Consider the following 27,721-nt stretch of genomic DNA (forward strand, 5'->3'; position numbering starts at 1 on the left):
ACAAACTTCTAATGCGTTATTACATTTTGTTTATATTTTACTTGATAGCATATTAGCATATTATTCGTTAACCAGTAAAAAATTATCTTATCTTTTTTATTTTTAAATTATACTTTGACCTCTGTCCTTCTGTCTGTGTTTCTAATAACTACAATGTGCGTCATGTAGGATTTTCCCATCGTAAATCAGTGTTGGTTTTCATCCCCCCACCCCTTATTTATTATTTTATTCAGATGATCCTCAATTTTATACATTATTATCCTTTGTAGACGCTGCCATAAAATATCCTTAATGACTACATACTACCTAATGCAGACGTTAAGCTAACTAGGCTCATGACAGTAATAATGGAACTCTTTTGCGCCGGCCGGTAAAGAAGTATTTTGGGTCCAAGATGGCGGTCTACGAATCGTTGCAACTGTAAGTGGGCGTTCTGTTTATATATTTCAGCAGTTTTACGTGCGAAGTAATATACAGAGTTATGATCAAATGTTATGAAAATGGTCTGTTATTGTTTTCAAAAGAATGAATCAGACTGTGTTCGTTGTATTAACGATATATATGTCGCGCACCTGTTGATGACGTGCCGGCTGCTAAGTCGGCAGTCATCAGAGTAAACCTTTCCGGATTGAATTGTCCGGGTGTTACAGTTGAAATGACTCCCTGGAAACGAAAGAGTCATACTTTATTTCTATGTTTCAACCAGCAATAGCGACGTCTGTAATGTAGCTTCTGATATAGCTGGAAAGAAGTTTGACCATTCCCTTTTTGACTGTCTTTCAGTCAAGTGTCAAATGCTTTCCGCTACAACAGTAGCTGATATCACTGCATCCGAAAATTGCAACGCAAACTATGCTAGCCGATCGCGATTTCCTTTCCAGTTTGAGACCACAGACATTTGCATATAACAGAGACCTATTATTTACAATATGAATGTTCACAAATACACTGTATGCAGTGGCCCTGCAGCTACCTGGTTGCTGATGATCGATCTTGTCCAGTTCCGCTACTATAACATTATGAAATTAACTTGCATGCAAATGTACACCTGTATTAATTTGATTGACAAATGTAATGTACTTGTAGATTTTATTTTTTAATTCTATTTTTATGATACTTAAAAGTATTCATCGTTTTGACTGCCAGAGTGCATCACACTAGTATGTCATGAGAGGAAAAAGGAAGGAAATAAAGTTTAGTTAGAATATATATGAACATACAGAAGTACTAGTTATATTGGGTACATAAGTTACACTGTCTGATAGTCTCTCATACAGATAACAATGATGTATAGATAATGATCAGTGTTGTCCTGCTGTGAGGTGAAATATCACTCAGTGATGTGTACTATCAAACGACTAAGACACTTTTTATATCATGGATTAAATGTTAAATGTACATTTATTATAGTACGCATCAATTAGATTTATTTATTATCATGGTATGTAAAAGGTAATATGTTAACTTTGTCAATATACATATATTAAAACGGTAAAATTCACAGTGCAGGGTATAATTTTCAAATATTGCATTAAAAATGAAATTAGAACACTGATTAGTAATTAAGCATATTAAAGTACATATTTCTATATACGTATCATACCGGTCAGATCAGATGTATACACATAGTTCATTAAAATTAATGTTATATTATTTATATATAACCAGTTACCTTGATGAAGGAGAGGGGGGGGGGGGGGGGGGGGGGGAGCAAGGAAGAAGTGATTAGAGTTTTTCACTCATGTGCCTCTATATCAGCCCAATACATAATAACTATTACTGTACAAGTTAGTACCGGGTAGTTACAATCAGACTGTGCACTGTACATTATCTTCATGATCAAAGTCTTCCAACAAAATGTTCGTGAACCTATTCTTTCATTTGAAATTAATTTGATACTGTAATTGGTCTTTATATCCTGTACACTTATACAGTCTTCAAACAATTGTTTTTGTTTCATTTAACAAAAACCTATTATAATAAGTAGTTAACAAATTTGTATATTGTGTTTCATGTATATATGTTATACTTCCTTAGTGCAGTGTTTTATTTCTATAAATACATGTACCTGATCGTACCATTATACCAGTTACACATTATTATAACAAGAAGAACAAATAGAGGTACTGTCACTATTCATACCTATATTATATTATGATAATTATAGCATTAATGAGAGAGAAATAAATCTTTGATTTGCAGACATATAACAGGAGACAAGTTCCTGATTGAGCCCCAGAATGCTGGAGTCAGTGAACTCCTTGTGATTGACAGGATATCACAGGAAATCTCTCTTGAGGGTGAGTGTTGTGCATTATGGTGAACTGATTTCTTCTAATCAGCATGCATATGGACCTATCATCTCCAGATCTGTCACAAACAACAAAAAATACTTTATTTTTCATCTTTGTCTCTTTTCTTTTTCTTTTTTCTTTTTTTTTTTAAGTAGGTTACTACTGGTTCATGTTGATCATGACCTGAATGAGAAGACTGGACAAAGTCAAACACGTTTAAATGTTTTAAATGTGATACCTTGCTCCAGCGTTAACAGCTGCAGGTAACCAAGATGAACATCTGATGTATATATACAGTGTAGCCCATGTGTGGACTGGATCAATACTGATTTAACATCCTGATTCTAGAGAGGATTTATCATTGGTAATTGCCACAGGCTATCTATATATATATACACAGTGTTACAGCTGTCAGTTATTATAACACACAGGTACAGTGATAGGAATTCATGAAGTCATTTACAGGAAGTATTCATGGGGCTTAAAATCTTCAAATAAATATTATTTTGTTTTTAGAATACTTCAGCAAGTTAATCCAAACTCTGTTTCTGTAATTTCTGCTGCATAGTTTCACTTCTACAGTGGTGGATATAGATTGTAAAGGGTCATATTTGGTAAGTTTAGAGGCCCAATAGAGGTTATATATGCATGGACAAGGCTGCATGTTGACTGATAATGCTTTGGTATGGAGTTTGAGCAGTATGAAGGTTGATGTTACTATTTCCATACAAAGGGCCAAAAAAAAAAAAAAAAAAAAATATACCACTGCAACAAAGTTGGGAGGAGTTCAGGGTCAACTAGAATCAGAGTGTCCATTTTTCTTTAAACAGAATCTTATGTAATCAGCACACAATGAAGTTGAGCACCTGCTATTTTTTTAATTGCAGATTTGTATAGCAGTTATGTTCACTTTTCAGTGTCTAGATAGAATATTGTCTAGACAACTCCTTAGATTTCATCTAATCCTTTAAAACTTAAATTTACTAAACCAGACAACTCACACTTAAGTTATACACCCACAGTTACATATGATCCACTCATTAATGGCAGTTAATTCTTTTTTCTATTACTGTAGGAAGAATCTTGATGATTATGCACTGTCTTAATTAGCATACTGTAGGTAAATAGCAAGTGTTTAGTGCAGAAGATGGATTTGGGGTAGATAGAGCAGCAAGGTATTCTGGCAACAGTCAGTTGTAGTTGAAGTTGGCTTAAGTTGAAGGTACATTGTGAGTACCATACATTGTATATTTCACTGTAGTCAATATAAAGTTGACCAGTGTTGCTGATATATTAACCTGCATTTCTGTTGATATTCACATGAACCATGTTGTCAATAGGTGAGCCATTCTGTTCTCAGCTTTTCTTTACACTGAAAATCCATATAGTATGCCACATGAAAGACTACAAAAAGTAATTGTAATTGAGGATTCAAATGTTCTACTTTTGTATGTTTCAGCTCCACAGTCTGTGTTACCAGGGACTGATACATTTAAACAACAGATTTATGGAATCTTTGGTGTGATACGCCTAACAGCAGGTTTGTAGCTGGAGTGAAATATTGTTTTCTGTAATTTATGTTAACTCTGTGAATATGTAGTGTGACTACATTATGTACATTATACCGGGTACCCAGCACATTCCTACAACTGCTATACTTTCATATTATCAACATTTACACCATAGATATATACCTAATCCTGAAAAATTGCTGCAGTGGCCGAGCAGTTAAGGTGTCCCTACATTTTATGACTAGCCCTTCGTCTGTGGATCGTTGAGTTCGAAACCCACGTTTGGGGCAGTTGCTTGGTATTGGCCTTATGTCAGTGTTTCTTCTCTGGGTACTCTGGCTTTCCTCGACTAAAAACCTGGACACCTCCTTAAATGACCCTGACTGTTAATAGGATGTTAAACAAAAAAATAAACCAAAACCTAATCCTCAGAAAATAACGACAGTCAAACCTTTTAACCATTATTAACATTTTTGAGATTTGCTCATATTTTCATTTTATGATTTTTTATTGAAATGATATCAACTCATATGAGTTTGATACATATATATATATACACTTACAAGGGAAGACATTGTACTGATGTGCCTGTCTCTTTAGGGCCTTACCTGATTGTGATAACGGGTCGAGAAAAGGTGGGGGAGATTGGCGGCCACACAATATGGCGGGTCACGGATACATCTATGTATTCCTACCAAAAGACCATGCTCCATCTGACAGAGAAACAGGTGAGATCACAGGGACTTGGCAGTCCGTACTCACATTCCTATTGTGTACTCGTGTATCATCAGTAGTACCTCCCAAGAGAAGACTAGACATGTATGTTAAAAATGTATCAACTTCATTATATATCACCATAAAGAGTAATATCTTATCTTTCCACAAAATGCTCACACAAATAAATAGGCCAAGTCTTGAACAGGTAAAGACATAACAAATTTTGAAAGTATGTTGAATAGGCTAGGTCGACATTTGGCTGTCTACCTGACTGGGAGCTGGTCGCTAATGGGTAGCTGATCATCCAGAGCAAATTATGTTTCTCTTCAAGCTATGTTTTACAAAATAAATTCAGATTTTGTTACTGACTGTTTTTTATTTTAATTTATAGGTTATGGACAACCGGACCTACCTGTCAATGATCGAGCTGGCTTTGAAAACAGAAAGTTATTACTTCTCCACAACATACGACATAACACACTCATTGCAGCGACTACAAAATACCAGTCCAGATTTCCTCAGCATGTCTCTACATGAACGTGTAAGTAATTCCGTAATGTATGCATATGAACCTGTTAGCAGTTCCTCAGCTTCTGTCTATATGAACCTGCTATATTACCTGTTCCTGATGATCAATATCTGGTTATTATTTCATTTTATTACAAAAACTCCCTTTTATTGAATTAATGCATGAATATAATTTATTTCATATATCACTAGTGTAAAAAACCCTGGATCAGTTTTCATTGGCTGTGCCAGTCAGAAATCTATTGAGATGTCATGATATGGACAATTATATGACATCATGAATTAAAAATGACTGCCACATTTTGAATTAAAAACCTGTTTTCTGTGTTATGTGATATAAAAGTATGTTAAATTTGTTTTCCTTCCTTTATATAAAGTTTCACATATTGTTTCTCAAACTTTCAATTTTTGCTTGCCAACGTTTGGTAAGATTAAAGCCTCTAAGTCTTATTTCATAGAATCTTATATGAAATGAAAACCTGTTTAAGGTTAGTACAGGTAAGGATGTAAACGTGTAGTAACTCTAGACACATTTGCTGATGACCTGCTTTGTTCTTTAGGCAGATGCTCGCTTCCTTTGGAATGGCCATCTGATGAAGGAGCTCGCACAGCAAACAGAACTCGGTAGATACTGTCTCCCGATTCTCCTAGGATGTATCCTTCTTTTAGTTGTCGATACAGAATCAGTGAAGAAGTGGTTTTCATTGACTTGGTCAAAAATGCATCATTCGTTGTCATCAATTAAACAACCAGCAATCACAAATACCTGTTATACATGTACTACAAAAACCAATACACTAAAAACTTTCAACTTAATTATGCAAATGTATTCGAAATGACTTAAGAACCCTTTCTTTTGTCGACTAAATACACTCAACTGTTGCTTAACCCATCCTTTTGCTGTAGGTCTGGCAGGTAGAGCGTATTGTACCAGTTGCCCCTATTGTGTGGTCCTAACAGGCAGCTATACAGTTTAGGATCTCATCTTAGTCTCTTTTTCTTCTACATGTACTTTCTCAATGTCTGCCTCGACACTGCATTAATTTTGGTTGTAGTAGAGAATTCGTCCCTTTGAAGAAGACTTTGCATTCTGTAGTTGCTACTTCTGCTGAGCACTCAGCATTTTAGGTTTGGGACTAATAAAATCTAACATGGGTCTTTTTCGTGGATAGGGATATCTCAACCCAAGTGTAAGAGTTTGGCCAGTCAGCACGAGGCCTGCCGAGTGCTGGCCAGCCAAACTCTTACACGAGGGTTGAGATATCCTTGTTGGCCGAACAGCCCCATGTTTAATTATTTTTCTCACATACAATGTACTTGCAAGCAAATATATGTTTTTACTTAAGTTTTTCATCACGCCATCTTTAATGCTCCTTGGAATGTGTGTCAAAATTGATCATTTACGACTTGGTTACTCAACGTCAAATAATGACGTTATTGTGAGCAGCGTCATCAAGCGTGTGCAGGCTACCTTAACCCCCCTGTGTAAGATATCTTATTCCTAGCAACTACCGAATAACCCTGAGAAGTATGTGAGAAAATTGGTTCACCCATTGTCAGTTTAATATGTTGGGTTTCTTCTGCAGTATGTTCAGCAAATTAGCAATATAAAGTGATCAACTCTGTGCCATCACAAGGAAAAATACATGGTGAAAAACATTACATACCACAGCCTCCTAAACCACACACATGTATACCACATGGATGCATTTCGCACATACAGGGGAGGCAATCCTTAAATGACCATTACTGTTAAAAGGAAGTTACACAATACTGGCCAAAACAATCCTCTTTATCACTCAACTGTTGCTTTGGTCCTGATCTTTCATGACTGGAGGGATGTATTGTTTGAGTATACTGTAATTAAGGTAAGATTCTCAGTCATCCATTTGCTAAAAGGCTGTATAAGACATCTTACTCATACCTTTAGGACGCTCATTCGGTTGAAGTCTTGTGAAACACTACAGGGTGTTTTGTACCACATAACTTGTGTTGTTATGTATTGTAACTTTAATCAATATATCGTAATTCCATAACTTTACATCAGTCATCACTGTGAAATCTTGTAACATCAACAACAAACTATTTGACTACATTCTGATCTCTCGGCGATGTATATACCGGGCTGGCACACGGTTCTACGTACGAGGGATAGATACAGAGGGACAGGTGGCTAACTACGTTGAGACGGAACAGATAGTGCAATATGAGGGGCAGAAATGCTCGTTAGTACAGGTAAGGATGACATACATCCCGTTAATACAGGTAAGGATGTCATACATCCCGTTAGTACAGGTAAGGATGTCATACATCCCATTAGTACAGGTAAGTATGTCATACATCACGTTAGTACAGGTAAGGAAGTTATACATCCCATTAGTACAGGTAAGGATGTCATACGCCCCGTTAGTACAGGTAAGGATGTCATACATCCAGTAAGTACAGGTAAGGATGTCATACGCCCCGTTAGTACAGGTAAGGATGTCATACGTCCCGTTAGTACAGGTAAGGATGTCATACATCTGGTAAGTACAGGTAAGGATGTCATACTTCCAGTAAGTACAGGTAAGGATGTCATACATCCCGTTAGTACAGGTAAGGATGTCATACATCCCGTTAGTACAGGTAAGATGTCATACATCCCATTAGTACAGGTAAGGATGTCATACGTCCCGTTAGTACAGGTAAGGATGTCATACGCTCGTTAGTACAGGTAAGGATGTCATACATCTGGTTAGTACAGGTAAGATGTCATACATCCCGTTAGTACAGGTAAGGATGTCATACGTCCCGTTAGTACAGGTAAGGATGTCATACATCCCATTAGTACAGGTAAGGATGTCATACATCCAGTAATTGCAGGTAACGATGTCATACATCCCGTTAGTACAGGTAAGTATGTCATACATCCTGTTAGTACAGGTAAGGATGTCATACATCCCGTTAGTACAGGTAAGGATGTCATATATCCCGTTAGTGCAGGTAAGTATATCATACATCCCATTAGTACATGTAAGGATGTCATACATCCCATTAGTACGGGTAAGGATGTCATACATCTCGTTAGTACGGGTAAGGATGTTGTACATCCCGTTAGTACGGGTAAGGATGGCATACATCCCGTTAGTATGGGTAAGTGAGGTCATACATCCCGTTAGTAAAGGTAAGGAGGTCATACATCCTGTTAGTACAGGTAAGGATGTCATACATCCCGTTAGTACAGGTAAGGATGTCATATATCTCGTTAGTACAGGTAAGGATATTATATATCCGTTTAGTACAGGTAAGGATGTCATACATCCCGTTATATTTTTTAGTACAGGTAAGGATGGCATACATCCCGTTATATTTTTTAGTACAGGTAAGGATGTCATACATCCTGTTAGTACAGGTAAGGATGTCATACATCCCATTAGTACAGGTAAGGATGTCATACATCTTGTTAGTACAGGTAAGGATGTCATACATCCCGTTAATACAGGTAAGGATGTCATACATCCCGTTAGTACAGGTAAGGATGTCATACATCTTGTTAGTACAGGTAAGGATGTCATACATCCCGTTAGTACAGGTAAGGATGTCATACATCCCGTTAGTACAGGTAAGGATGTCATACATCCCGTTAGTACAGGTAAGGATGTCATACATCCCATTAGTACGGGTAAGGATGTCATACATCCCTTTAGTACAGATGGTAAAGATGTCATATATCTCATTAGTACAGGTAAGGATGTCATACATCCCTTTAGTACAGGTAAGGATGATATATATCCCATTAGTACAGGTAAGGATGTCATACATCTTGTTAGTACAGGTAAAGTAATTAAGGTAATTAAACTTTATAGAAATTAAAATTTGATTGAAGCTAAATATGTTGAATTTAAAATATCTTCAAGTTAAAATTTAATCATTTTTTTCTATAAGAGTTGTGCTCTTTCTTTTTTCAGACAAGAGGATCAATACCAGTATTTTGGAAACAACGACCAAATTTAAAATACAAACCAAAAATAGCCATCGACACAGCTAGTCATGTAAGTAAACTGTAGGTGTGGAGGATATCCATAAGACAATGAATGTTTCTGACTAATAAGATCTTCCCCTACCTTGAGGGCATGATAGGGAATCTCCAACCAGAGGGGTGAAATTCTGTGTTGTCTAACTGACAGTAATATTCTGCTAGGTACAGATGAGAGGCTATATTGAAAGCAGTATTACATACATGTTATAATACATGTTAAGAGTTTCAGTGTGATCTTGCTTCATGTAGTAGAATAATAATGCTGTTAAATGTTCTAGCATGAAGTGTTCCAGCGCCACATAGAGGACCAAGTGTATTTCTACGGAGAGCAAGTAGCTGTCAATCTGGTGAGTACAGGGGGACTGTTTTATAAGTCTGGTGAGTACAGGCCCTAGGGGACTGTTATATAAGTCTGGTGAGTACAGGGGGACTGTTTTATAAGTCTGGTGAGTACAGGGGACTGTTTTATAAGTCTGGTGAGTACAAGGGGACTGTTATATAAGTCTGGTGAGTACAAGGGGACTGTTGTATAAGTCTGGTGAGTACAGGCCCTAGGGGACTGTTATATAAGTCTGGTGAGTACAAGGGGACTGTTTTACAAGTCTGGTGAGTACAGGGGAACTGTTTTATAAGTCTGGTGAGTACATGGGGACTGTTTTATAAGTCTGGTGAGTACAGGGGGACTGTTTTATAAGTCTGGTGAGTACAGGGGACTGTTTTATAAGTCTGGTGAGTACAGGGACTGTTATATAAGTCTGGTGAGTACAAGGGGACTGTTTTATAAGTCTGGTGAGTACAGGGGACTGTTTTATAAGTCTGGTGAGTACAAGGGGACTGTTATATAAGTCTGGTGAGTACAAGGGGACTGTTGTATAAGTCTGGTGAGTACAGGCCCTAGGGGACTGTTTTATAAGTCTGGTGAGTACAGGGGACTGTTTTATAAGTCTGGTGAGTACAGGGGAACTGTTATATAAGTCTGGTGAGTACAAGGGGACTGTTTTATAAGTCTGGTGAGTACATGGGGACTGTTTTATAAGTCTGGTGAGTACAGAGGACTATTTTATAAGTCTGGTGAGTACAAGGGGACTGTTTTATAAGTCTGGTGAGTACAGGGGGACTGTTTTATAAGTCTGGTGAGTACATGGGGACTGTTTTATAAGTCTGGTGAGTACAGGGGACTGTTTTATAAGTCTGGTGAGTACAGGGGGACTGTTTTATAAGTCTGGTGAGTACAGGGGACTGTTATATAAGTCTGGTGAGTACAGAGGGACTGTTTTATAGGTCTGGTGAGTACATGGGACTGTTTTATAAGTCTGGTGAGTACAGGGGACTGTTTTATAAGTCTGGTGAGTACAGGGGACTGTTGTATAAGTCTGATGAGTACAGGCCCTAGGGGACTGTTATATAAGTCTGGTGAGTACAAGGGGACTGTTTTATAAGTCTGGTGAGTACAGGGGAACTGTTATATAAGTCTGGTGAGTACAGGGGGACTGTTTTATAAGTCTGGTGAGTACAAGGGGACTGTTTTATAAGTCTGGTGAGTATGTGGGGACTGTTTTATAAGTCTGGTGAGTACAGGGGACTGTTTTATAAGTCTGGTGAGTACAGGGGGACTGTTATATAAGTCTAGTGAGTACAGGGGGACTGTTTTATAAGTCTGGTGAGTACAGGGGACTGTTTTATAAGTCTGGTGAGTACAGGGGACTGTTTTATAAGTCTGGTGAGTACAGGGGGACTGTTATATAAGTCTGGTGAGTACAGGGGGACTGTTTTATAAGTCTGGTGAGTACAAGGGGACTGTTTTATAAGTCTGGTGAGTATGTGAGGACTGTTTTATAAGTCTGGTGAGTACAAGGGGACTGTTTTATAAGTCTGGTGAGTACAGGGGGACTGTTATATCAGTCTAGTGAGTACAGGGGGACTGTTTTATAAGTCTAGTGAGTACAGGGGGACTGTTTTATAAGTCTGGTGAGTACATGGGAACTGTTATATAAGTCTAGTGAGTACAGAGGGTCTGTGAGATCACCGTAACTTTAAAATAACTCTGAAGATGGTAGGTTCAGGTATAAATGTTTGGCAGATTTTCGATGATACATTATTGATAAATTAGCAAATTAAAAGTAAAATCATTTCTAATTAAAGGTTGAGGTCAGAAAAACTGAGATTTATAGAACTTTGAGATTGATACAATAAGTTTTGAAAAAATAGCGAAAAAAAGTTACTTAATATGTTGTATTGGAATACATTTCAACAAAATGATTGGACGATTTTTACAATAAACAAATCAAATTATGAGTAGATTTGTATACTATTTTGATAGATATTTTTAGAATTGATAAAACATATAACACAATTGTGAATGTATTCTTTTGTCAGATAAATTCATCAGGATCAGAAGGCCAGTTAGAAAGGGCTCTATCCCAGTCTATCACCAGGCTCCAGCATGAGAGACTCAGGTAGGGACTTCATCTATTTAACTCTTTCCGTACTTTGTGTTCTTTCCGGATTCCGTACCGGAAGTAGTTATTAGGCTCGCCCCCAGAAGTTTAAACAAAATGGCAGACTACATGTGGATTTCTGGTGTGTTGTATTTTCATATAGAGGTTAGTGTTATCTTTGTACATAATTAAGAAATATTTAACTAAATAAGATCTAGATGTCGGATTGAAAACTCTGAAACGTCCTAGACAATGATATCTGAAATGCAAATGTAGCAAGCTGCCATATTTTTTACACTCAAAACATATTGAGAAAATATCACCTATTACTCTTAACGGAAAAATACGTAACCCAAACGAAATAAAAACGAATTTGTCAACAAAAATGTTTTTTTCAAAAGTTTTGACCACCTTTTATTTGTCATTGCATCGCATGATTGTATATGTCGGGTGATGGTTTCAACAAATCAACACTTTAATAACGTCAACTTAGCCTGTCGACTATAGTCGACTATAGTCGACAGCAGGGAAGAGGGAGCTTGAAATTATGTCGACTATAGTCGACAACGGTACTGAAAGAGTTAAATATTGGTTTGGTTGATTTTATTAAACCTCCTATTAATAGCCAGGGTCATATAAGGACATGTCATGTTTTGGAGGTGGAGGAAAGCTGTTGTACTGAGAGTGACACCCTCCAGTTCTGATTGGTCGGTGTGTGTACTTAGCTAGTGACATCCTCCAGTTCTGATTGGTCGGTGTGAGTACTTAGTGACGTCCTTCAGTCCTGATTGGTAGGTGTGAGTACATAGCTAGTGCATAGGTGTCAACCATTCCGGATTATGCGGGAAGTGCCCGGAAAATCATTAAAATTTCCCCTCAATCCCCATTTGGTACAGTTCCCGAATCGGGGTTAAATTTCTCCCGGATTTGAGCAGTCATCCCTCATAAAACCCCGGAAATCTCAGACACTTCGACCCTAAACTGATTGTGTAAACAAAACACCCCCACCACCTGTGTAGCTGCCCTAGCCTGGGGCTTGGTGAGAGAGGGGAGTCGGTCACCGGTCACCATGCATGCGTGGTGCCTGACGACTGGTGTATACATTATAACCCATGTGGCTTCATTTGACACGGTCAGTTAATTTTGTGATTACAACTAGGATACATCACTTCAAGAACAAACACTGGTAATATCTGTCAACAAGATTTGCTCACATGAAAGCCAATAATGCCTTTCTTAATCGTAGCTGTCAGTACCAGCGTTTGTACTGCCGCCATCTTTAATTGGACAATACTAATACAAAGTCGTAAACTGCCAAAAAAATCCGGATTTCAATTTGGGTCAGAAAAAAATTAAAAACACTTTTTAAGAAGTTTGTTTTATGTCACAATAGAACTAGTAGTAAAACAAAAATTAATAAATTACTGTGTAATTTTATTATTTGAGAAAGGAAGGGAGATAATTTGATAAATATACATTTAGATATATTTCAGAACAAAAAAAATCAGGAGATAAGTAGTTACTTTTGTTTAATGGTTGCAGATTTCAAGTGACTACATCATTATTAATTCACTAAATACAGTTCCTCTCTATAAAATTTCTAAAAACGTTTTTTAAAAGAATTAATCATTTTTTTCTATTTTTTTTTTATTATCATTATTCCTTAAAATCAACCATATATGCATTGTAGTCAAATTTTAATATCAAATTGTAGCCCGAGGTAATTAACACTTGCCCGAGCTCATGAGAAACATCACCTAAATGCAACAAAAATGTCGCGATTTTTTTCACGCACTTTCTCCCTCATTTTGGATATGAAATGAGGGAGATCTCCCTCATTGGAGGTTTCAGAGGTTGACATGTATGCTAGTGACACCCTCCAGTTCTGATTGGTTGGTGTGAGTACTTAGCTAGTGACATCCTCTTGTTCTGATTGGTCGGTGTGAGTACTTAGCTAGTGACACCCTCCAGTCTACTGTAGAAACAACTAGTTTAGCCTGTGAATCTCTCTTCCATTGGTTGAAATGCTTACACTGAAGTCCTTCTCTGCTGGTGTGAGTAATTATATTGGTTCTTCCTACATTAGATGTGAGAACTTCTATTCATGACTTCTTTGTCTTTTGTAGATATGAGTATTTCGACTTTCATCATGAATGCCGAAAGATGAGATGGGACCGACTCACTATTCTGATAGACCGTTTATCTGAGGACATCAACAGATTCGGGTAAGGCTGCTGTAGTTATTGCCTTTTACCCGAAGGGTCAGGATGACCTATAGTCATCATGCTACGTCCGTCGTCGTGCGCCGTCCGCCGTGCGTAAACTTTTCACATTTCAAACTTCTTCTCAAGTTCCACCAGTGGGATTGAGCTGAAACTTGCCAGCAATGATCCTGAGATGGTCCTGACCAAGTGTTGTTATTTTTCGGGTCGGTCCAAAATCCAAGATGGCCGCCATAGCCGCCATCTTGAAAAACACATTTTAAACTTCTTTCCAAATTCCACCAATGCTATTGGGCTGAAATTTGCCTGAAATGATCCTGATATGATGCCGACCAAGTGTTGTTATTTTTCGGGTCGGTCCAAAATCCAAGATGGCCGCCGTGGCCGCCATCTTGAAAAACACATTTTAAACTTCTTCTCCAGTTCCACCAGTGCTATTGGGCTGAAACTTGCCTGAAATGATCCTGACATGATGCCGACCAAGTGTTGTTATTTTTTGGGTGGGTCTGAAATCCAAGATGGCCGCCATAGCCGCCATTTTGAAAACACATTTTAAACTTCTTCTCATGTTCCACCAGTGCTATTGAGCTGAAACTTGTCAGCAATGATCCTGAGATGGTCCTGACCAAGTGTTGTTATTTTTCGGGTCGGTCCAAAATCCAAGATGGCCGCCGTGGCCGCCATCTTAAAAAACACATTTTAAACTTCTTCTCCAGTTCCACCAGTGCTATTGGGCTGAAACTTGCCTGAAATGATCCTGATATGATGCCGACCAAGTGTTGTTATTTTTTGGGTGGGTCTGAAATCCAAGATGGCCGCCATAGCCGCCATCTTGAAAAACACATTTTAAACTTCTTCTCCAGTTCCATTGGTGCCATTAAGCTGGAAATGGGTGAGAATGTCAAGGAAGGCGAGCCAACATAGTGTTGTTATTTTTTCGGCCTCGTAAAAACTTTGAAATGGCAGCAATGGTGCCATTTTGTAACATGATTGCGCAATCATGGTTTTCCTGAACAACACTATTTCAAACTTCTTCTCAAATTCCATCAGTGGGATTCAGCCCTAACTTACCAGAAATTATCCTGAGATGGCCCTTACCAAGTGTTGTTATTTATCGGGTCGGCCAGAAATCCAAGATGGCCACCATGGCAACCATCTTGAAAAAACATTTTAAACTTCTTCTCCAGTTCCACTGGTGCCATTGAGTTGGAAATTGGTGAGGATTTTAAGGAAGGAGGGCCAACAAAGTGTTAATATTTTTACGCCTTGTAAAATCATTGACTTGGCAGCCATGGCGGCCATTTGTAACATGATTGTGTAATCATGGTTTTCCTGAACAATGCCTATTTTAAACTTCTTCTCAAATTCCCCCAATGGGATTCAGCTGTAACTTACCAGAAATGATCCTGAGATGGTCCTTACCAAGTGTTGTTATTTATTGGGTCGGTCAGAAATCCAAGATGGCCACCATGGCAAACAGTGCCACTATATACTTGCTACAGAGAATACATATTGCAATTTTATAAGGTTTTTAATTTAGAGTCAGATGACCGTTAAGGCCCCTGGGCCTCTTGTTGATTCTTTAATACTGAAGTTGACAAAATGTAAGATAAAAATACTGTAAAGTTTGAGAATTTTTGAATGAATGTTCGATAATATTTACTTATCTGAGGATCCAATAAGATGAGGTTAAAGGTGTTTTATAAACCAGCATATTACACATCCACTCAGGTACTACATGGTGGGCAATGATGGAGCAGTCAGTACGTACCAGAAAGGAGTGTTCAGGACCAACTGTATTGACTGTCTGGACAGGACTAACGTTGTACAGGGTTTAATTGCCAAGGTTGTTCTACAGCAACAACTAGGGGTAGGTACATTATGCATCATCAGTTCTAGTGTACTATTACATCATCAATTCTTGGGTTGTGCATTACATCATCATATGCTCTGGGACTGTGTATTACATCATCAGTTCAGGGGCTAGATATTAGGATTCAAAGTCCCACACAAATATTCTGCGATAAACAGACATATTAGTTTGAAGAATTTCATATTAATTGTTTTTCCTCCAATAAACTCAATAATGTAATATGGTAACCATTTCTTCAATACATATCATTTAACCTGGTTTTAGATGCTAAATAGCTAAATAATTGGCGAAACATGCTGAGAAATAAACTATACAGAAACCTGGAGGAAATAGAAACACCTTTAACAATGTAACTGATATAAAAATTGTTTTCTTACAGAGACTTGGTATAACAGAAACTGGACAGAAAATAGATGATATTTCAACTTTCAAAACAAAGTACAACAACAGTACGTATATATATATAGTCTTATCTTTACACAAAACTAAACACAACAATACTAGGTATATAGTCTTGTCTTTACATAGCTTTATTTAGCATACATGTTGTTGGAATGTCTATAAGGTTTCTAGCATTACCAATGCTCCCACAGGAACATGTTGGTAGGATTACATTTACTGCATGTCTCACCTCAGCTTTTAATTTGGTGATGCCAGGGTCGTTCCATCAATATGTAGTAATATTTGTATTTGGGTAATTAATTTCACACTGTTAAGATTTGATTTTAGCACACTGGTTCTATACATATTCAAGATATGGCAATGTTTAATTTCTTTAAAAAAAAATCAGGATCAATTTTGTCGAAGCCTTGGGTTCTTATTTATCATTGTTCAAGTTTAATCCAATGAAAATTGAGATGAATTTAGCCAAAAAACTCATGGATTCATTTCTGTAAAGGTTTGGGATAAATATTGGGAGCTTACTGCAAGATCAGCTTAAGTTGGTATACAATTCCCTGGGTGCCACAACCTAATATGAAGCATTGCTGATGTGCTGCTCTGGAGGATCAATATAATTTATGATTTGGTTTTAATCCCCAGGACAACAATAGGTTGATAAAGATACTAGAAATACCATGGTTTAATAAAGAGTCAAGAGATACTTGGCTGGAGACTTCCATGTTTAACTCTGCTGTTGTTTTCAGTATGGGCAGACAATGCTGACTGTATATCCAAACAGTATGCAGGCACAGGTGCCCTCAAAACAGACTTTACCAGGTAACATTTCTTAAATTTGCTTTCTCATGATTTCTAGTTATAGAGGTTTTCTGAATATAAAAGACTTGGAGATTTTTATGTCACTATAGAAGTGATGCCGAAAGATCAAATGGACCTTTATACCTTTCTAAAATTAATAGCATTGAGTTAATATCCAAAAACTCACATACATAGTACTGTATTTCCACCAATTTTAGAAAATATGGACTGTTATTAGTCACCCACCAGTTCCCAGGGGGAGTATAGTTTTACTGTGTATCCATCCGTCCATCATCACATTATCATGTTCAGGTTTTATATCCTTACAACTTGTCACTGAAACTTAATACTTTGGTCATAGGTTCACCTAGTATGTGAAGATGTGTAAATGATGAACTAACGTGACAATGTGTAAATGATGAACTAACGTGACAATGTGTAAATGACGAACTGTATGTGATAATGTGTAAATGATGAACTGTATGTGATAATGTGTAAATGATGAACTAACGTGATAATGTGTAAATGATGAACTGTGTGTGATAATGTGTAAATGATGAACTGTATGTGACAATGTGTAAATGATGAACTGTACGTGATAATGTGTAAATGATGAACTGTATGTGATAATGTGTAAATGATGAACTAACGTGATAATGTGTAAATGATGAACTAACGTGATAATGTGTAAATGGTGAACTGTATGTGATAATGTGTAAATGATGAACTGTGTGTGATAATGTGTAAATGATGTACTGTCTGTGATAATGTGTAAATGATGAACTAACGTGATAATGTGTAAATGATGAACTGTGTGTGATAATGTGTAAATGATGTACTGTCTGTGATAATGTGTAAATGATGAACTAACGTGATAATGTGTAAATGATGAACTGTATGTGATAATGTGTAAATGATAAACTGTATGTGATAATGTGTAAATGATGAACTGTATGTGATAATGTGTAAATGATGAACTGTATGTGATATTGTGTAAATGATGAACTAACGTGATAATGTGGAAATGATGAACTGTACGTGATAATGTGTAAATGATGAACTGTACGTGATAATGTGTAAATGATGAACTGTATGTGATAATGTGTAAATGATGAACTAACGTGATAATGTGTAAATGATGAACTGTATGTGATAATGTGTAAATGATGAACTGTATGTGATAATGTGTAAATGATGAACTAACGTGATAATGTGTAAATGATGAACTGTATGTGATAATGTGTAAATGATGAACTAACGTGATAATGTGTAAATGATGAACTGTACGTGATAATGTGTAAATGATGAACTAACGTGATAATGTGTAAATGATGAACTAACGTGATAATGTGTAAATGGTGAACTGTATGTGATAATGTGTAAATGATGAACTGTATGTGATAATGTGTAAATGATGAACTAACGTGATAATGTGTAAATGATGAACTGTATGTGATAATGTGTAAATGATGAACTGTATGTGATAATGTGTAAATGATGAACTAACGTGATAATGTGTAAATGATGAACTGTATGTGATAATGTGTAAATGATGAACTAACGTGATAATGTGTAAATGATGAACTGTATGTGATAATGTGTAAATGATGAACTAACGTGATAATGTGTAAATGATGAACTGTATGTGATAATGTGTAAATGATGAACTAACGTGATAATGTGTAAATGATGAACTGTACGTGATAATGTGTAAATGATGAACTAACGTGATAATGTGTAAATGATGAACTATGTGATAATGTGTAAATGGTGAACTGTATGTGATAATGTGTAAATGATGAACTGTATGTGATAATGTGTAAATGATGAACTAACGTGATAATGTGTAAATGGTGAACTGTATGTGATAATGTGTAAATGATGAACTAACGTGATAATGTGTAAATGATGAACTGTATGTGATAATGTGTAAATGATGAACTGTGTGTGATAATGTGTAAATGATGAACTGTACGTGATAATGTGTAAATGATGAACTAACGTGATAATGTGTAAATGATGAACTGTATGTGATAATGTGTAAATGATGAACTGTGTGTGATAATGTGTAAATGATGTACTGTCTGTGATAATGTGTAAATGATGAACTAACGTGATAATGTGTAAATGATGAACTGTATGTGATAATGTGTAAATGATGAACTGTATGTGATAATGTGTAAATGATGAACTGTATGTGATAATGTGTAAATGATGAACTGTATGTGATAATGTGTAAATGATGAACTAACGTGATAATGTGTAAATGATGAACTGTATGTGATAATGTGTAAATGATGAACTAACGTGATAATGTGTAAATGATGAACTGTATGTAATATTGTGTAAATGATGAACTGTATGTGATAATGTGTAAATGATGAACTAACGTGATAATGTGTAAATGATGAACTGTATGTGATAATGTGTAAATGATGAACTAACGTGATAATGTGTAAATGATGAACTGTATGTGATAATGTGTAAATGATGAACTGTATGTGATAATGTGTAAATGATGAACTAACGTGATAATGTGTAAATGATGAACTGTATGTGATAATGTGTAAATGATGAACTAACGTGATAATGTGTAAATGATGAACTGTGTGTGATAATGTGTAAATGATGAACTGTGTGTGATATTGTGTAAATGATGAACTGTATGTGATAATGTGTAAATGATGAACTGTATGTGATAATGTGTAAATGATGAACTAACGTGATAATGTGTAAATGATGAACTGTATGTGATAATGTGTAAATGATGAACTGTATGTAATATTGTGTAAATGATGAACTGTATGTGATAATGTGTAAATGATGAACTAACGTGATAATGTGTAAATGATGAACTGTATGTGATAATGTGTAAATGATGAACTAACGTGATAATGTGTAAATGGTGAACTGTATGTGATAATGTGTAAATGATGAACTGTATGTAATATTGTGTAAATGATGAACTAACGTGATAATGTGGAAATGATGAACTGTATGTGATAATGTGTAAATGACGAACTGTCTGTGATAATGTGTAAATGACGAACTAACGTGATAATGTGTAAATGATGAACTGTATGTGATAATGTGTAAATGATGAACTAACGTGATAATGTGTAAATGATGAACTGTATGTGATAATGTGTAAATGATGAACTGTATGTGATAATGTGTAAATGATGAACTGTGTGTGATAATGTGTAAATGATGAACTAACGTGATAATGTGAAAATGATGAACTGTACGTGATAATGTGTAAATGGTGAACTGTATGTGATAATGTGTAAATGATGAACTGTATGTGATAATGTGTAAATGACGAACTGTCTGTGATAATGTGTAAATGACGAACTAACGTGATAATGTGTAAATGATGAACTGTATGTGATAATGTGTAAATGATGAACTAACGTGATAATGTGTAAATGATGAACTGTATGTGATAATGTGTAAATGATGAACTGTATGTGATAATGTGTAAATGATGAACTGTGTGTGATAATGTGTAAATGATGAACTAACGTGATAATGTGAAAATGATGAACTGTACGTGATAATGTGTAAATGGTGAACTGTATGTGATAATGTGTAAATGATGAACTGTATGTGATAATGTGTAAATGATGAACTGTACGTGATAATGTGAAAATGATGAACTGTATGTGATAATGTGTAAATGATGAACTGTATGTGACAATGTGTAAATGATGAACTGTGTGTGATAATGTGTAAATGATGAACTGTATGTGATAATGTGTAAATGATGAACTGTATGTGATAATGTGTAAATGATGAACTGTATGTAATATTGTGTAAATGATAAACTGTGTGATAATGTGTAAATGATGAACTAATGTGATAATGTGTAAATGATGAACTGTATGTGATAATGTGTAAATGATGAACTGTATGTGATAATGTGTAAATGGTGAACTGTATGTGATAATGTGTAAATGATGAACTAACGTGATAATGTGTAAATGATGAACTGTATGTGATAATGTGTAAATGATGAACTGTATGTGACAATGTGTAAATGATGAACTGTATGTGATAATGTGTAAATGATGAACTGTATGTGATAATGTGTAAATGATGAACTGTGTGTGATAATGTGTAAATGATGAACTAACGTGATAATGTGTAAATGATGAACTGTACGTGATAATGTGTAAATGATGAACTGTGTGTGATAATGTGTAAATGATGAACTGTATGTGATAATGTGTAAATGATGAACTGCATGTGATAATGTGTAAATGACGAACTGTCGGTGATAATGTGTAAATGATGAACTGCATGTGATATTGTGTAAATGATGAACTGCATGTGATATTGTGTAAATGATGAACTGCATGTGATATTGTGTAAAGGATGAACTGCATGTGATATTGTGTAAATGATGAACTTACTTTATACTTCAAAACACATTGCCAACCATATACTGGGGTGCAAACCCACAACAAACTGAGTGTTAGGGTGAATACACACAAAACCAAGTATTGGGGTTAGCGTAAAAAACACACAGCCAATCGTGTATTTGGGTGGTTCACACAACCAAACAAGTTTTAGGGTGAAAACATGTAACCAAAAGAGTATCGCCCTTATACCTTTTATCTGAATGATTTTGAGGTAGATTTTATATTATCTATATGTTACCATGGTTACAGACTTGGTAAGAGGACGATGATGGGACTGATGATGGATGGCTGGAATTCTCTCATCAGATACTTCAAAAACAACTTCAGCGATGGCTTCCGTCAGGTAGGTTTTTTGGCAAGATTATGTTGATAATGTTTTAGAGCCTCTTGCACAATGCATTATTGATTTTTTCCTCAATTAAGTATAAAATTTTAATCATAATATTGATATCCATATATTCTCACTTTTAAGGACTCCATAGACCTTATCCTTGGTAACTATGTTGTGGAGGAGAACGAAGGTGTGGTCCATCCTACACCACTACAAAAGCAGCGGGACTGGAAGTTCTATGCAGTAAGTTAACATAGCCCCTATAGATAGTTATATACTATTTGTTTGAGGATTATTTTATATGTTACCCTCAATCAGTTAAGCTCAAGACTAGCAAGTCAGAGGTTTCAACAGAAGCATTGAAATAAATTAGATCAGCATGCTCTATGTTACAAGTGACTTTAGTATAGTTAGACTGGACAGATTGCAGCCCGACGGTCTGCTAGACAAGAAACATTTTCATAAGTATCAAATAAATTTAATTTGTCTAATATCTTGAGTTGGCTCTTCGTTTCCTTGAAACATCAGATTTATACAGTTCCTTTTTGCAATGATTTCTTGATATTCAGCTGACTTATGAATTTAACCAATACTGCATTTGACAACAATTACATTTACCTGACTGATTTTCGGTATATGAAAATCTGTGTTTTGATGTTGATCTTTTGATCTGTTTTGCAGATTCCTGTGATATTTGTGATTGCCCTGGCGATGTGCATGATCAGCATACTCATGCCTGATGGTAGGTGTACTCTGATCTCTCGTTCTCTGATCTCTCCTACTCTGATCTCTCGTTATCTGAGCTCTCATTCTCTGATCTCTCGTTCTCTTATCTCTCCTACTCTGATCTCTCATTCTCTGATCTCTCCTACTCTGATCTCTCGTTCTCTGAGCTCTCGATCTCTGATATATTTTTTTTATCTCTCCTTCTCTGATCTCTCGTTCTCTTATATCTCCTACTCTGATCTCTCATTCTCTGATCTGTCCTACTCTGATCTCTCGTTCTCTGAGCTCTCATTCTCTGATCTATTTTTTTTATCTCTCCTACTTTGATCTCTCGTTCTCTTATCTCTCCTACTCTGATCTCTTGTTCTCTGATCTCTCGTTCTCTGAGCTCTCGTTCTCTGAGCTCTCGTTCTCTTATCTCTCCTACTCTGATCTCTCATTCTCCGATCTCTCCTACTCTGATCTCGTTCTCTGATCTCTCGTTCTCTGATCTCTCGTTCTCTGATCTCTCGTTCTCTGATCTCTCCTACTCTGATCTCTCGATCTCTAAATTCTTGTTTTGGGCATCTTGTACAACATATATAAACATAAGCAATTCACCAGTTAAATGGATGGTTCAAAACTAAAGATAATGTTGTGCTTAGGGTGTGACTTAAACATTTAATATAACATATATTAACATAATTAAGGGTTAAGAGGAAATCCAACTCGTGCAGGGCATATAATGGATGCTTCTGCAACATAATTTTTTTATTTTACAGTTTGTAATGTTTAAGGAATATGTAAGTTATCATGTATGGCATTTAGCTCCAATTAAACCAGTGAAAAAATTGTCATTTGTTTTTCAGAGGATATGACAGAACAATTTGTCTACGTGCTGTTCTGGGGATCAGCTAGCATTATCTCCATGGCGACCATGTACATCTACGGTGCTGCGTTCATAGACAATCCAAAACTTGTACACACCCGATAAATGTGGAGATCACAAATATTTGAATTTCTTACTTTTCCCGGTAACACTTTCCTTCTCATATGCAAGTTTTGCTAATTCAACAACAACAGTGATAAAGGGGAAGACATGAGGGCAAGATGTCAAGGTAATCTTGGCGGAAGTATTCTATTTATCACTGAAGCTAGTCTTAAACAACTTTCAGAACAAAATTTAAGGACTGAGGTCCTGCAAACTTTCCAGGAAATGCTAGATTTGAGCAGAAAGAGCCCTGAAGTTTCAGTGCCCGACTAATTACATACAATTTTCACTACTTGAATATGTCACAGTAAAACTACACTGGTTTAATGTAGTAATTTGTGATGGTTCAGATTTTGTGGTTATATTTTTGGGGGAAATTATAAAACAGGACTTAAAGTTCCTTCATCTTACTTTCAAGATATATATTTTCCTGATTAGATTCAATCTTCAAAAATAGGGAAAAAAGAAGAGCTTGAAAATATCAACCTGTAGTGTATATGTTTGGGGAGTTATTTCTGATGACCCTAGGATTGTAAATATTAGGAACAGCAAATTGTCATCAACTGTTATAGCATGGTAATGTTAAATCAGATGTCAGTTGTGGTGCTGAAATTGTATGCTATTTTTACAATTTAGACTGTGTACATTGATATTGACAATTAATTTATTGATTTACCACAGCACTTTGTCTACATTGGGGACAATATTGTCCAATAGGGGGGAAATTAATTTTTAACACAATGGCACTCACCCAGTAGATTTTCACAGATAAAACACCATACTTCTTCATCTTATATAAATAGTATAAGGTTATTGGGATTATTAAATTGATGAAATTAATATGCAAGTATTTAGTATCATTGTTTTAAGAGTTCGGTTATTGGAGTTATTTCTCTGTGGTACATAATATCTTAGCCCTATCATGCACAGTCAACGGTATTTTATGATAATCAGTCATGGTTTAGATTATAGATGTTTGTGTGATATTGAATATTGTGATGATGAATACAATATATTATAAACTTAATATGAATGTTATAACAATTAAAAGGCAAGTTCTTTCCACTAACATTTGACCATTTTGGCTTTGCCTCAGCCTATTTCACATTTTCAAACCTCAGGTTTTTTTTTATCAAACTCGTGCATCTTACATATGTAGAGTAATAAGACCAAGTCTTAAAAAAAATTTTGTCCAAACTAATTTGTTGGTTGAAAAACTAAGTATACATATTGATATAGTCTAACGTGTGCCATGGCCGAGTTGTTGAGAATTCCCCTCAAGGTTATTTATAGAAATCCATATTCATTGACAAAGCAAATTGACCAGTGTACATGAGTATTATATGTACAGGTTCCAGCCAATGAGATTGCTTAACAACTTGATTTTAAGAATTTAGTTCTAGGATGTCTAGTATATCACTGACCATTGTAAGTATTTGGTTGCTATTTTTGTATTTTTGGTGCGTGTTCCTATTTATTTTTACCACAAAGCATAATCTTTCTCATAATTAATTTTAAATATACAACAGTTTAATTTAAAGTTATTTCCATTAAATTAAGAAAAAGTTCTCACATTGAGTTGAATTAGGGCTACCTATATAGATATTTGAAATACTTTCCCCACCCTGCCCTCTGGTGGTTCTTCAGACTTTGAGTAAAATTAGGATTACTAATATAAAAATGTGTGAAACACTCTTACCCTGCCTGCCCTCTGTTATTGTCCTTCAGACGTAAGTAAGAGTTACCAATATAACGATATGTGAAACACTCTTACCCCGCCTGCCCTCTATTAGTTGTCCTTCAGACGTAAGTAAGAGTTACCAATATAACGATATGTGAAACACTCTTACCCCGCCTGCCTCTATTATTGTCCTTCAGACTTAAGTAAGAGTTACCAATATAACGATATGTGAAACACTCTTACCCCGCCTGCCCTCTATTAGTTGTCCTTCAGACGTAAGTAAGAGTTACCAATATAACGATATGTGAAACACTCTTACCCCGCCTGCCCTCTATTATTGTCCTTCAGACGTAAGTAAGAGTTACCAATATAACGATATGTGAAACACTCTTACCCCGCCTGCCTCTATTATTGTCCTTCAGACTTAAGTAAGAGTTACCAATATAACGATATGTGAAACACTCTTACCCCGCCTGCCCTCTATTATTGTTCTTCAGACTTAAGTAAGAGTTACCAATATAACGATATGTGAAACACTCTTACCCCGCCTGCCCTCTATTATTGTCCTTCAGACGTAAGTAAGAGTTACCAATATAACGATATGTGAAACACTCTTACCCTGCCTGCCCTCTATTATTGTCCTTCAGACGTAAGTAAGAGTTACCAATATAACGATATGTGAAACACTCTTACCCCGCATGCCCTCTATTATTGTCCTTCAGACTTAAGTAAGAGTTACCAATATAACGATACATGAAACACTCTTACCCCGCATGTCCTCTATTAGTTGTCCTTCAGACCTAAGTAAGAGTTACCAATATAACGATACATGAAACACTCTTACCCCGCATGTCCTCTATTAGTTGTCCTTCAGACCTAAGTAAGAGTTACCAATATAACGATATGTGAAACACTCTTACCCCGCATGTCCTCTATTAGTTGTCCTTCAGACCTAAGTAAGAGTTACCAATATAACGATATGTGAAACACTCTTACCCCGCATGCCCTCTGTTAGTTCTTCAGGATTCGGGTACACACATGCCCTCTGTTAGTTCTTCAGGATTCGGGTAGCTTTTCCATCAATAGTTCAGAATTGCCAGCTACCTCAAACATTGTGATGTTACAATGTTATTAACTTCACGATGCTAGAGTCATGGTCTCATAATTTATAACTGACTTTGTCACGTTTGTGCATTGCAAAGGAAGAGCAAATGTAGTTATGCAATATTAATTGTGTTGGGAACAGTAAAGATACAAATCCATGCATGTACCATTTTACACCTTGTACATTGTGTGTACACAGTTTACATTGTGTGCGTACAAAGTTTTCGTTACAACAAGGCTTCAACCATGCGTATTTATGAAAGAGTAATATCACGAATGGATAACCCATAACAAATAGCTATATATTTATATGTTTGAATTTGAAAACAACTATCATCAATTAAAATGAAACATTATTTTCCCGAATTTTGAATTATTTACAGATGCTTTTTTCCATATAATAGTGCATATTCTACATATTATACATGTATGTATATAATTGATAGAGCAAATATGTGTTTATATGAACATCAAAGCATAAGGATAGGAGGAGGATTACTGAATAAGAAATATATCAAAAAAGAACAAATGCCTAGTCTGAAGAAGCTTCAAAATGATGCACAAACTGTATTGGAATGTTTTGGTATTTTCACTGGTAAATTACTGTAATAGTCTTGTTAATTAAGTGGCTGATGTCTAAGAGAAGATTGCAAATCATCACGATCAATATTAATATATGCATTACATGAAACAAAAGTTACAGGTTAAACGTCAACATTAATATGACCAATAAAAAATCACAACCAGGTAGGATGATCCAAAGTTGTAGATTTTTGACTAGAAGGACCAGAGAAATAAAAAGGAAGATATTTTTATGATTTATTATCAATATCGCTTCATATCAAGTATGAATGACTTAAAGGAAGCTTGTTAATCTGTGATTGACTAGTGTTTCCCGTTTCCATGCAAGTCACATTAGTTTTACTTACTTTTCTCAGATTTTTGTCATAGGTGATGTGATTAATTGTTGTCGGTAGTGTCCAAATGTTTTTTGCAATACGGCATTGACAGAGTGATCTGTCATGTTACTTTTTATTTAAATAGTAAACATCAAATAAAACCAGCATTTTCATCAGTTATAAAGTCTAGTCATAAGTTATCATGGACGGGAACTTTCGAAAACTATTCCAACAGAGATGAAAGCTGAAGCGGACTGGTTCGTCCGACCTGTCTTTTGTAGAACAACTACCGTATCCATTAGCATTAGTTCAAAGATGGTTCTCTTGGACACTACAGTCATTATAATTTTATTATCTAACAGCAATACATTGTAGTTCATAGTCATCATGAAGTCATGATGATAAACTGGTACATTTTTTCTTTGCTAGAACCCCTGTTCAACAGGGTAGATTCTTAATATCTGATAATACACCTGTCTACAACAGAAATATTCCACTTGGGTCAATGTGACAGTTCATTCTCTCCCTGTCGTATATTTTGTTATTTTCAGTGTTTTTCGTCAACGAATACATTCTTACGTTTTAACGCTAACAGATGTGTATAACTTATACCCTTGTACAAATTGGATTATGTAAATAAAGAAGTCGATACATTCATTTAGTCATATTTTGTAACCAAATCCACGTTAGAATTAGTAATTCGGAAATCAACGGGTCATGAGAGAAAAGGAAATAATATTCATTTAGCAACTCTCCTCGATGAAATAAAATAACTCTGAAAACTGACA

The 27,721-nt window shown here is 35.9% G+C and overlaps 1 protein-coding gene across 2 annotated transcripts; it reads left to right on the forward strand.

The window, feature by feature from the left end:
• The first annotated feature begins 386 nt into the window (after positions 1–386).
• LOC117337385 (phosphatidylinositide phosphatase SAC1-like) lies at positions 387–27,587 on the forward strand. 2 transcript variants are annotated; one of them, XR_004534802.1, is made up of 19 exons: positions 395–420; positions 2,203–2,300; positions 3,754–3,834; positions 4,406–4,533; positions 4,914–5,063; positions 5,611–5,704; positions 7,098–7,285; positions 8,998–9,081; positions 9,347–9,415; positions 11,445–11,524; positions 13,633–13,731; positions 15,460–15,598; positions 15,981–16,050; positions 16,747–16,819; positions 21,472–21,565; positions 21,695–21,796; positions 22,235–22,295; positions 23,128–23,321; positions 23,614–27,587. XR_004534802.1 is itself a non-coding variant. In XM_033898356.1 (18 exons), exons 1-18 carry the CDS (start codon positions 395–397, stop codon positions 23,250–23,252), a joined length of 1,761 nt encoding a protein of 586 aa, XP_033754247.1. In that variant the 5' UTR covers positions 387–394; the 3' UTR covers positions 23,253–27,587. The 2 variants fall into 2 exon arrangements, 1 of the variants encoding a protein (XP_033754247.1); XM_033898356.1 differs by having other exon boundaries at positions 387–420; positions 23,128–27,587.
• Positions 27,588–27,721: the final 134 nt, after the last annotated feature.

Source organism: Pecten maximus, chromosome 11 (genome assembly GCF_902652985.1).
Source record: "Pecten maximus chromosome 11, xPecMax1.1, whole genome shotgun sequence".
Lineage (NCBI taxonomy): Eukaryota > Metazoa > Mollusca > Bivalvia > Pectinida > Pectinidae > Pecten > Pecten maximus.

Bases quoted from the DNA above. Each gene is read 5' to 3' on its own strand.
- LOC117337385 (XM_033898356.1), top strand. From the start codon at position 395: ATGGCGGTCTACGAATCGTTGCAACT. The intron at 9,082-9,346 runs GTAAGTAAACTG...TAAATGTTCTAG, and splicing joins CCATCGACACAGCTAGTCAT to CATGAAGTGTTCCAGCGCCA. The intron at 16,051-16,746 runs GTACGTATATAT...TGTTGTTTTCAG, and splicing joins CAAAACAAAGTACAACAACA to TATGGGCAGACAATGCTGAC.